This window comes from Tupaia chinensis, unplaced genomic scaffold (assembly GCF_000334495.1).
Source record: "Tupaia chinensis unplaced genomic scaffold, TupChi_1.0 Scaffold000228_1, whole genome shotgun sequence".
In the NCBI taxonomy this organism is placed as follows: Eukaryota; Metazoa; Chordata; class Mammalia; order Scandentia; family Tupaiidae; genus Tupaia; species Tupaia belangeri.
The window spans coordinates 2,554,590-2,566,600 of NW_006159703.1; the positions used below are offsets into that span (position 1 = coordinate 2,554,590).

The window sequence follows — 12,011 nt, forward strand, 5'->3', positions numbered from 1 at the left end:
TATGAGATGATGCATTTCTAGAGGGTAGAGAGACAATTACCGAGATGAAGAATAGAGAGCATACGCTGAGTACCAGTCACAAAGGAAGGACTTTTCATCCTTTTGGCATTGAACCCTCTCAAGTCCATGAGTGGTTCAAGCATTAATTTCACTACTTTCAGATGGAGAAAGTAAAAGTAACTTGAATGACCTAAAGCTCAAACGGGTTACGTTGACTATGTGAAATTCTACTAAGTGGCACAATTGGAACCCTAGCCTGTTAGATTTTTTTTTTTCTTTTTTTTGGAGAGGTTTTTGCTATAGGGCGCATGCGCTCGCCAGACAGACAGAGAGAGAGAGACAGAGAGATAGAAAGCGAGAAATCACCCTCAGGGGGGATAGCCACACTGCAATCCCTTCTCCTCCATTCTCCTCTCGGGATCTTGGGCACGCACGCACACGCGCCCGGCATGAGTTTAAGTCATCGGGTCTGGGACATAAACCGTGGTAGACTACGTGGGAGGTCCAGCGACATAGCCATTATGCTAACTGCTGGTCCCAGTTAGCCTGTTAGATTTTGAAGTGTGAGTTCTGTATCACAAGACTACAACTTCTCACCGGGGTATTCTCATGCCTGGGTCTTGAATATACAAGGTGCTCAATGTTTTCGATAATGTGGACAGATGGTAACATATGGCAAGTCCATTGGGGGCAAAAGAAAGAAAAAGCAAGAATGTGTAGTCATTAGATCTTGGCATCTTCTCCACTCCCCCATCTTCTACCAGAGACTGGGGTGGGTTGAGCCCCTGCCGAAGCCACCTCACTCTCACATTATAATTGCAACCTAAGCAACAGCAAGCATGTGACCAACCTTAGGAGAACTTTCCCAACCCCAGTGGCCAAGGAAGTTGAAAAACATGGCCAGAGTAGCTGCTCACACTCACCCGCAGGGTTGTGATGGTGGCAGGATCCCGGAGCCGCCCCTCCTCATCCTTCAGATTGTAGCCTTCTGGTCTCTTATCACGCTCGCTGACTTTCCACAACTTCACAGTTTTATCTGTGGAAGACAACCAGAAGTCATCAGAATTAGAGTGAAAAGAAAACTCGTGAAGGCATTTTGTGGACCAGGACGGGCGAGGTGATGGTAATGGTGGAAAGCCCTGTTGCAGAAGCAGGCTCAGGGGAAGGGCTGCATACCTAAATCTCAGGCCATTGGTAGACAGAGCTACATATATATATTTTTTTCTTTTGGAGAGGTTTTTGCTATAGGACACGTGCACTCGCTAGACAGACAGAGACAGAGACAGAAAGAGAGAAATCACTCGGCCTGGCCACATTGCAATCCCTTCTCCTCCATTCTCCTCTTGGGATCTTGGGCACGCATGCACACGTGTCCGGCATGAGTTTAAGCCACCAGGTCCAGGACTTGAACCATGGTTGACTACATGGGAGTCCAGCAACATAGCCATTATGCTAACTGCTGGTCCCAAGACAGAGCTATTTTAAAATAAAATGTGTATTGTGTTGGGACAAATGGTTTTCCTTGACCATGGGCTGTTAAATCTATAGTTTCTACATTAATCTGCTCCATTCAATAAACTCATGACAACTCTGGGAAGTAGATACTATTAATCATCTCTAACTTGGCATCCTACCCCCTTAAACATGGTCCTGTCCATGTGCTCAAAGGCACTTCATGACTGACACTCCACTTCCTCCGCCTTTCTCATCTCACCATCCCACCCCTCCCACTCCCGACTCACGGTGCTCCTGCCTCAGGGCCTCTGCATTTGCCATGCCTTCTGCCAGGAAAGCCCTTTACTGTCTTCGTCACGTGAGTCACTCTTTCACTTTTTTTTTTTTTTTTTTTTAATTTTTACCAAAGGGCACATGTGCTCACCAGAGAGAAACAGAGAAAGGAAAAGTGAGAAATCACTGCCCCCTCCCCAGGGGGATGGCCATGTTGCAATCTCCTTTCCTTCAGTCTTCTCTTGGGATTTTGGGCACAAGCGTATACACACCCGGAGTGATTTTTCAGGCCACTGGGTCTGGGACTTGAACCATGGTCAGCTATGTGGGAGCCCAGCTAGTCACCATCGCACCTGCTGTCCTCAGCACTCCTTCTCTTTACTCTTTCCGTTCCTGTCCCAGCCTCAGAGTGGCATATATAAGACTTACACAAAAATGCCATCTTCACCGCCATCCTCTATCCCCTTTGTCTGCTTTGTTTCCTTAGTACTTTCACTACTTGAAAACTGGCTGGTTAGATATTTGATTTATTAATTATCTGTCTCCCTCAGTGGAATATGAAGTCAGAGGTAGAGCTTCTGTATTGTTTATCACTATATCTCCAACACCTAGAACAGTGTCTGGGACATAGATGTTCAATAAATCAGTTAAATAAATCAGTTAGTTGAGTGGACAAATCTCATCTACAATGTATACTGGACATATATATTTTTAAAGATATTTTTGCTATAGGGCGTGTGTACTTACCAGAGAGACAGAGAGCAAGAAATGACCCTCCCCTACCCCAAGGGGGGATGGTCATGCTGCATTCTCTTCTCCTTCATCTTCCTCTCATGATTTTGGGCATGTACACACACGCATCCAGCATGAATTTCAAGTTGCTGGGTCTGGGATTTGAACCATGGTTGACTAGGTGGTAGTCCAACACCTTAATCACTATGTGACCTGCTGGCCCCTATACAACGTATTTTAAGCAATACCCAGGGAAATAAAATGATAAGGAAACTAATGAAAATGTTGCTTTCCCCTGCTGGCTCCTGGGACTCCCCAGGTGGAAATGATCTTTCTTGCCTCTATACTGTCCCAGCACAGTCATCACTGAGGACACCTGTCATTCTCCACAGCATTAGAAACTCCAATGCCTACCGGGCTCAGACAGGCCGGGAGAATAGGTGAAAGGGGCCAGGGGCTCTGGGAGCTGGAAATGGCATGCCCCACCTGCAGCTTTCAATTCCACTTCTTAAAGAAACATGTTGGGGCTAAATGAATCATGTCTGCAGGCTGTCTGCTTCGTAGGCCTTCCTTTTCAGACCCTGCCTTCGTTATTTATACTAATTTTAACTTCTCTTCTGGAAGGCTGGGACTGGGTTGTGTTATTTGTATTTTCCTCTGTCCTGAGCAAGGTAGGCTTGGGAATCAGACAGCCTGGGCCCAATCCCCATACCACGTCCTGCTAGTCATGTGACCAAGGAGTGAGCTCCCCATGTGGTAGGCACATAACTATTACTTGAGTGACAAAAGAATTGCAGGACACAGCAGGAAAAAAAGTATAGAATTCCCAGCTAAATTTGAATCCCAGATAAATAATGAAACATTTTTTAGTATGTCCCTCATTATTTCAACCTTCCGAGGAAAGGTACTGACATCTGTATATGTAATTATGTAACTGTTTTTAGTAAACACAATATCCATCATACAACTTATACATTTTCCATAATCATAAATCTGTCTCAACATCTACCCCTATAAATACATTTATATACAGCATATATTACCTATAATTTATAATAGTGAGAATTTATTCACGACTAAAGGCCAAATAATGGGAGACATTGGCTCAGTTTCTATATTTTATAAAGAATCAATCAATTAATTATTTAATTTGACTTGACAGAAACGGAGAGAAAACAAGCTGCCAGGTCTGAGACTCAAACCACAGTGGGCCATGTGGGAGTCCAGAACCCTAACCACCAGACAACCTGCCAGTCCCTGCCTCAGTTTCTTTATCTATAAGCTGGGGAAAATGGTTTCCTCCTCATGGGTTCTTAGTAGGATGAAAAGAATCACAGCGAATAAAGAGTTTAAGTGATCACAGACTTCTAATAATGGCCGGGAGGGACCAGCAGATGGCGTAATGAGTACAATGCTTGACTCCCACATGGTTGACCATGGTTTGAGTTCTGGACTCAGAAGCTTAAAACTCAAGCTAGGGGCATGTGTGAGTGTACCCAAAATCCTGAGAGGAGAATGGAGAGGAAGGGATTGTGGTGTGGCCATCCACCCTCAGGGGTGATTACTCTCCTTCTGTCTCTCTGGACAAGTGCATGTGTCCTATAGCAAAAATCTCTTTAAAAGAACAACAACAATGGCCCAGGAACGGCAGCTGTCATCAAAATCAGCCAATCAGGCAACTCTTCTACAATAGCAACAGGTTGCTCTGAAAGCTTTAGCTTTGCTCCACTGTGACGTCAATATGTGACTGCTTTTCTGTAACACCCCAGGAAAGTAAAGCTGCCTGTTTACCTGGGGTTTACTAGGGTTTCTGTTGTCTTTTGCCCCTTATCTTGCTCCTCCCTTTTTCCTCACCTGGCTCTGCGCTACCATCTCCCAATTCCTGCATTTTGGGGAGATCTTATGAAATAGGGATGTGGATCACAGTTCTGCTCCCCTTGAAGCTGTCAGAAACAAACGCCTCGTCCTCTGAGGTCTTGAATGCACCCCAATATGAAGCGAGCTTTTGGCAGCGAAGTGGCTGCTTTGACAGACAAGAGGCCCCATTTCTCCTATCTGGGCATTCCTCGGGCTGGGCACGTCGGGCAAGGCTATATAATCTGTGCACTCTGAACTGTGCACTGCCCTGACACGCGCTGGGGCAAAAGGCAAAAGAGCCTTTCCAGCAGCCGGTTGAATTTAGAACTTCTTTCTATATGCCAACGCGTCTCTGGTGCCACCCTCTCTGGAGATCTTCTGCACGCTGAACTTCTTTTTAGGGTGAGAAAATGAAGTATGGGCTGTGTTTCTATAGTCCCTTGATTAGCTCCTGATCAGCAGTGGCTTTTAACAAGAAATACTTTCTGTTGCTTGGCTTAGTAATGTATCCCATCTCATTTGCAAGGCAATTTTGATCTTACACTTTCCTTATCATGAATGATAAATTGCTATACAGAGAAGCAGCGAAATCATGGGTCAAACATAAAGAAGAAAATCACCAATAATCCCTCCAATCAGAGACAATCATTGTCAACATTTTGTATGAACCCTTAGAATATTTTCTCTATGCATGTTTTTTGGTATATACAAGCCTATATTATTAAATAAATAGATTTTGTATTTTTTCACTGCATTTTTTTTCTTTTAATTATACAAATGGTACATATAATTAGAAAACGAAAATAATAAAGGTGAAAAAAGTTTCCCTCAATTTTGTGAAACAACTTATAAAAATTTGTATATATTAATATTTTCGTATATATATATATATATATATAATTATATAACTGTTTTTAGTAAATGTATACTACATGACTTATAATATACATTTTACCTAATCATATATCTATTCCAACATCTATCCCTATAAATAAATTTATAGAAATTCAGTATATATTATAATCATCTATAATTTATAATAGTGAGAATTTGTTAACAACTAAAGGTCTAACAGTGGGAGACTTACTACTAAGTTGTAAAAGAGCCAAACAGGGGAATACTCTGTAGTCACTGAAATGTTATGGTGTTTGAGAAGACTATTTAATAAGTAAAAAGACATTTCTATTATTAAGTGTTACATTATTTTTTAAAATTATCTCATGCAATTTTATTTATTCATTCACTTATTTTAATTCGACCATTAGAGAGACAGAGAGAGAGAGAGAGAGGGAAAGTGAGAAAGCAAGTCACCAGGTCCGGGACTTAAACCATGGTGGGCCATGTGGGAAGAGTCCAACACCTTAACCACCATGCCACCTGCTGGTCCCCTAAGTGTTACATTATTAAATTAAAAAATCTGTTTGTAGAATATTTCACAACTCTGTTCAGAACCAAACAGATTTCTCCATGCCTCTGATTTTTACCTTTGGAAGATATCAACAGTGGTTCTCTCTAAATAAAAACATTTATTGTCTTCCTTGTGCCTTTTCTGTATTTAAAAAATTGTTTTACACTGAACATGTACTACTTTCACAGCAAGAAAAACAAATTCCGTATACCTTCTCTCACCATAAGTGTAAAAGCAAAGTGAGAAATCTAAGTAAAGATGTGTTCTCATATGGCAAATAATTTCAAAATCTAGATTCACCACTGAATGGAGGTTTTGTCATTAAAAATGATAAGGTAGGAAAAATATATTCTAGCCGAAAGTAAAAAATGTACCCAACTATAATGAGATAAGCACATTTTTAAAAGATAATTGATGGTGAATTCAATCCAATTCCCCATGGTTGGGTTGCCTGGAGTCATTTTTGACTTTATTATCACATGATTTTTCTTGACTCAATATCTTGAAGCTTCATGGATAAAAAGTCTAAGAAACATGTGGCTGGTACTGTGAGTGATGACTTTCTCTTTCTTTTGGCTGGTCCTGAGTAGTTTATCATCACTTGTGGCAGCTTTTAAACACAATCTTATCATCTATCTTCATTTTCTCTTTGTACAGTAATTCCAATTGTCTTCCATTAATTTTTGCATGTTAACCTATTTGGCCTAAGGGGGATTCTCAACCTCAATATTAGTATAAAAAAGAAAATCACATAAGAACATGGGAATTTTTCTTTTAAGAATCATTTTGAGATGCTGTTGGCATGTGAAATAGCATCCCAAATGGGAAGATAATATCCTTGTTAATCAAAAAACTATTTAAAAACTCAATTAACAGAACATTATGCTATATAATTAATCTTCATTGCATTTCACTGATTTCTTTCCCATTCCCCCTACAAAGTACTTAATAAGTCCTTGAATTTTATTACAATAATCAATAGGATAAATTTCATACCATCAAGTAAGTAGCTATGAAAAATAATCACACTTTTCCTCCTCTTGAAATAATTAAGTCAAAATCTTCAGAAGTCCCTTTTGAGTTAGTGTTGAATTTGCAGAGCTTTTACGTGAAACAAACAGCAAAATTTAAAAAAGGAGGAAATTAAGACAAATTCATGTGTCTTAGAAATAGGGTGACAAAAAAGTAAACTCACCAAGTATAGCTATGAGAAGGAATAAATTGCTTGGAATCTGGAAAAACAGATGAACAGAGTTCTGGCCATGTTGAGATGAGATGTACTTAGATAACCCTTCACTAGTTATTTTTTTTAGATTTGTACACTGGTTTTATATTTGAGGGATTGGGGCTCAAATGCTCATATGCATCAAAAACTGCTCCTCCCGTTTTTCCCCTAAGATTAAATATAATACTCATTGGAATAGGTTGTCGGGAAAGTCGTGACACATTTTTGCAATAGAAAAACCCAATAAAAACTTAGAAAATTGAAACTATAAAAGCAATAAATTTATAAATCACTTGTAATGCATAAAAAAATCATGATGAACCTTTCAGTATGTTTCCATTTGGTCTTCAAAAGTATTAATATATGTTTGATCAAATTATATACGTCATCTGCATTTTGTTTTCACTTGACATCTGAACATCTCCCTTTCTTTTTTAAATGCCAGGTGTAGATAAAAAGCAAACCTCTTGTTTCTTGGTTTATATTTAAATGTATATTTCTAAAACATACATAAGATAAAATGAATTATTCTCCATCTTATTTGCTTGAGAAAGGTCATTTAGTTTTTACATATTAATCCTCTTGTTATGCTATTCAAGTATTCTTTCAATATATGGCTTTATTCTGCACTGTTTTGGACATAGATGGCTTCTTTAAGCGAGGGTTTAAGAACCTGGAGTGTAGGTAATTCCACTGTAGAAATACTGACCGAGTATTTACATAAGTTTTCCAGTCAACCCTAACCTCCATTTATATCAACTCCTAAACCAACAAATGGTATAAGAGTATAGAGGGAAACAGAGAAAGAAATCATTTCTTTGATATAGTTCTATCTTTTTGACTTGTGTTCTTGGTTTAGAACTTGATTTTCTCAGAGAGACACACAGCCATCTGTTTTACAGACCCTAAAATGTATTTGGGGATTAATAACTTCTATTCAAAAATGCCAAACACAGAGACAGCACATTGAGTTTCCTGAAATATGTTCCCCAGAATAACATTCAGTGAATCTGAAAAGACAGGAAGTCACATTCCCAAAACACCTGCAAATAATCTGCATTAGTTGAAAACTGTAGATAACAGGTCTCATGTAGTTGAGTCATAAATTTGTTATTTTTAAAAAGAACAGTTATTGTTTATTGAGAGCTTACTCTGCGTGTGCCAGGCCTTCTGCTAGGACTCTTGTAAAAGTGGTTGGTAAGTTTTTCAATAGTCAACAAAGTACAAAGAAAAACTGAGGCCGAGAAAGACTGAAATAAATAGTTGGGTGACCGTATCTCTGAAAGGACAGACAGGGAGAAGTCACTTCCACTTACCATTAGTAGACAGAAGAAAGTAAGCTGCATTCTGCTGAGGGAGCCATCTTATTTTATTGATTTTTTCTTCTATTTCTAAACTCTTCAGGTAATCGAACTCGGGTTCATGGCTCTGGAATGTGCTGTAAACATTGTATTCACCTCTGCGATGAACCTGATTTTTACTCTGTAGGAAGGGAAGAAATGATCAAGAGCCTACATCATGTAAACCAACTGCAAACTCACCAATCCATTTTTATTTTATTTTTTTCTGCAGCACCATTAGCAGTGGGATGGGTAGACCTTGTCAGAGAGGGTGAGGGCAGAACCACGAAAGCCACAGGTTCTAACGTGGCTCAGTGGCCTCCCAAGCTTTTGATTGCACATACATGTTGGTTAATACTGGCAGCTCTAATACATACACATATATGTATAAATTTTCTAAATAAACTTCTGTACTAATAGATGGCACATATAACATATACATAAAAATAGAAGTTAAGATAGGATGACTTTAAAGCGATATAAATAGAAGTTCTCATATTTTCTTTCTTCCTCCCAATGGTTGCATTTTATCAGTTCTTTACAAAAAATATAAAGCTGTCGCATCCATGACTTTGGCCTTTAATAATCTCACGAGATCCTCACAGAGTCTAGAGAAAGAGGCAGGACAGGGGAAAGGACCGAGGAGACTTGGAAATATTAAATGACTTCCCTGAGGTCCCATACTGCTAAGTGTCAGATTTGGGCATCAGGTTTTTCACTTCCCCACTTCTTCCTCCCAGGACCTATGACAAAACAGGAGCTTGGAGATGCCGCCTGCATCATTCAGTGAATAATGGCACTTGACCTCTGGCGTTTCTCTCATACTGATTATGCAAAGAACGAACAGGAACTCCATAAACGATGGGAGAAACTCAGGGGCCAGGGTCTGAAAAAGGGGCAAGAGAAAGAGCAAATGCGGAGAGGGAAAAAAGAGGGGGCAGAAAAAAGGGGAAAGAGGGAGGGGAGTTTTAGTTCCTATATTTCAGGACCATGTCACCAACACTTTCAGGCTTTGGAAAACTGTGTTCAAAAATCAAATCTGAGTCTTATCCAATATTTGTTATAAAGCTTGATTTTTCATACAAGGCTCTATTAAAAAATGTATATTGCTAGGTGGATACTGGCTATTCAGACCCTTAGCTTGAGTTACCAGCGGGAGACAGTGCTGCACCCCAGGAGGAGATGTTTTTAGTGGCGCTGACGTTCCAGGGAGCAATCTCCTGGGGACTGTGGCTCCTCAACACTCACTCACAGAGGTCACCCCTGGAAGTCAAGAGCAGACCTACTCTAGATGAGGTCCAGCATCTCAGGTTTTGTTTCCCAAGTTTCATCGCAAAGCTAAACACTTGACTGCATATTCTTTATCCTCATTGACTTTTTTTTTTTTTTAATGAACAAAACCATCAGGCCTTGGAAAATGTGTCCCCCATCCTCCCACCACTGAATTGGACTTCCCCAATATTATAGGTCAGTAAATGAAAATAGGTGAAATCTATAAAAAGCCACCGGAAAATGTGGAGCGGAATATTACTGGCAACATATTGCCTTGGGTAATTTATGCTAAACAGCTCCTCTGGTTTCTCTTTATCATCACTGGGAGCCTAATTGGATTTTTTTTTTTTTTTTTTAAATTGGAGGAAAAGGTTTCCGAATCAGTTTTCAAAGGACTTTAAATACTAACAGACTTGCTACTCTTCTGCTTATTTCCAGCGAAACAGCCAGTCCACCTTAACAATAAATTTCTAAGAGTGTTGATTTGCTACCATCCAAATCAGACTGTCAAGTGTGTGTAGTATGTGCCAGACCAATTAGCACCAGACAGCTCTGGAAAAGCAGGAAAAATTCCAGGTCACGAAGAGCTATTAGTTCCTACTTGCCAACCACATTTTCATGTTTCCAGGGCCAATGGAATAGGCTGGGTGCCTGATTTAATGCTGAGGACTTGAATTTATATAAAACCCCCAGGGATGATGATGCCCTTATAGAAATTAATTGCAAATAATGTACAATTATCAAATATATCACCTCTAAATGAGGCTTTCCTTTTTGGAGGGGAGGTGTAACCCAAATGGCTTGGAGGCACAAAGCAGGCTCTAAATTGCTAGGGAAGTCTCTTATGAAACCTTCCCGTTACACTGGGCCTCCCCCTTTGCCCCTGGATGCTTCTGAGTGAATCTCGGAGGCAGGCTGTGGCAGATGGGGGCGTTACTAGAACACAGACTGACCTGCTGGAAGCTCTAAGGCCTTGCCAGGGGAGGCCAAGGGAATCACATTGGACCATAATTCCATTCTGTCAGAATAGAAGCAGACACCCCCAAAACTCAATTTATATGAAAAAGAGAAACGATTCCTAGCGGAACACGTCTCAGGAAGAAATGGGCTTTTTGAAATGCACTGGAAGTTAGAATTCCTGCTCAGAAATAGTGTTGCATGGACGACTCAGCTCCCGGGACCTTCGTGTCACCTACTCCAACGTGTGTGGAGTGCGGTTTGTTCAGATGTCAGTTCGTGGGCTTTCACGCCCTTTGGTTGGGTGAACTATCATTTTCTTCCCAACTGACCCCAGTTGGCCTCTTTACATTTGTTGGCAAAGAAAGCAATTTTTTTTCCTCCCACCTATTCTGGCAGCACCTGAAGTGAAGAGAGACTGCATTTCAACAGCTCTAGGACAAATTCCACTGAAAAAAAAAAAAAAGGGGAGTCCCGCTCAAAGAGCACCCTTGGAATCTGGCAGGTCAGAGAAGAGAAAAGGTTTTGAATGCTCAGTACCAGGCTTGGAAAGATAAGGCTGTGGCCAGAGAAAGCTTTCTTTTTAAGATGCTTTTATGAGTCTGAATGCAGAACTGTTGATGTTAATGACTTTTTGGCAGTTTTTAGTTTGTAAGCAAAGCAGCAAGGTTAAGGGCGACACATGAGGATTAAGGAACAGTCGGAGGTCTGCTTTAAGAAGACAAGTGTGGGCATTTTGCATTCACTGCCACTTACCTCCTGCTCTCGTTGAAATATTACAACCCGACCCCCCTTGTCCCCTGTCGCTAGTAATTCTCCCGTGTGGTTGAATTCTACCGTAGAGATAATGTCAGCTGCAAAGAAAAAGACAAAGGCAATTTAAGTAACTGCACACTTACTTTAAAAGGATAGATAATAGACATACTTTTCTGTGCATTTAAGGGCTTAGAGCTTTGTCTCTGCAGTGGAATTTACAAGGATTTTATGTTCTGTATTTTAAGTGCCACTAGAAGTGGCGTGTGGAAAGTAAATTTCCTAGATGCCAACATTGTACTGTGGTCTCTGGAAATATCTGGGGTGAACAAAAGGGGAAGCATGCTCCGACCCTTTTGTTTTGGGGAAGAGAAACTGCATCTCTCCATGGTTCGGGGAAATGGAATTTTCTCTTAGATAATTGCTACCACCCATAGACCCTTCACCCACTGGCTTGTGGCTTTTGTCTAAAGTCCCTCCCCCGCCCCCACCCCATCTTCTACACCTAGAAACTTCAGACAGGTTTCAGTTGCAGCAATTCAATCTAGGGCTGAGGACCAGGTTAGGATACCGGAAGCTCAGATACCCAAAGTCGAGAAACAGAACACAAAGAAATTATTGGGACAGTGCTGGTGGTCAGAAATCCAAGGAAGGGCCCCACAAATACTCCAGCTCCACCCGAGCTCTTTAGGCTTTGGTGAGCCCAGCACATCCTTCTGGAACAGCAAGGCCTTATTCC

The 12,011-nt window shown here is 40.7% G+C and overlaps 1 protein-coding gene across 7 annotated transcripts in view; it reads right to left on the reverse strand.

The window, feature by feature from the left end:
- Nucleotides 1-12,011, reverse strand: part of PPP2R2B (protein phosphatase 2 regulatory subunit Bbeta) — a 527,631-nt gene that overhangs the window by 121,640 nt on the left and 393,980 nt on the right. For all 7 annotated transcript variants that reach the window (XM_006148042.3, XM_006148048.1, XM_006148043.3 and 4 more), the window contains 3 exons: nt 11,276-11,373; nt 8,267-8,432; nt 924-1,036 (listed from right to left, as the gene is read on the reverse strand). In XM_006148042.3, coding sequence (XP_006148104.1) covers nt 924-1,036; nt 8,267-8,432; nt 11,276-11,373 — 377 coding nt within the window. The remainder of the gene's footprint in view (nt 1-923; nt 1,037-8,266; nt 8,433-11,275; nt 11,374-12,011) is intronic.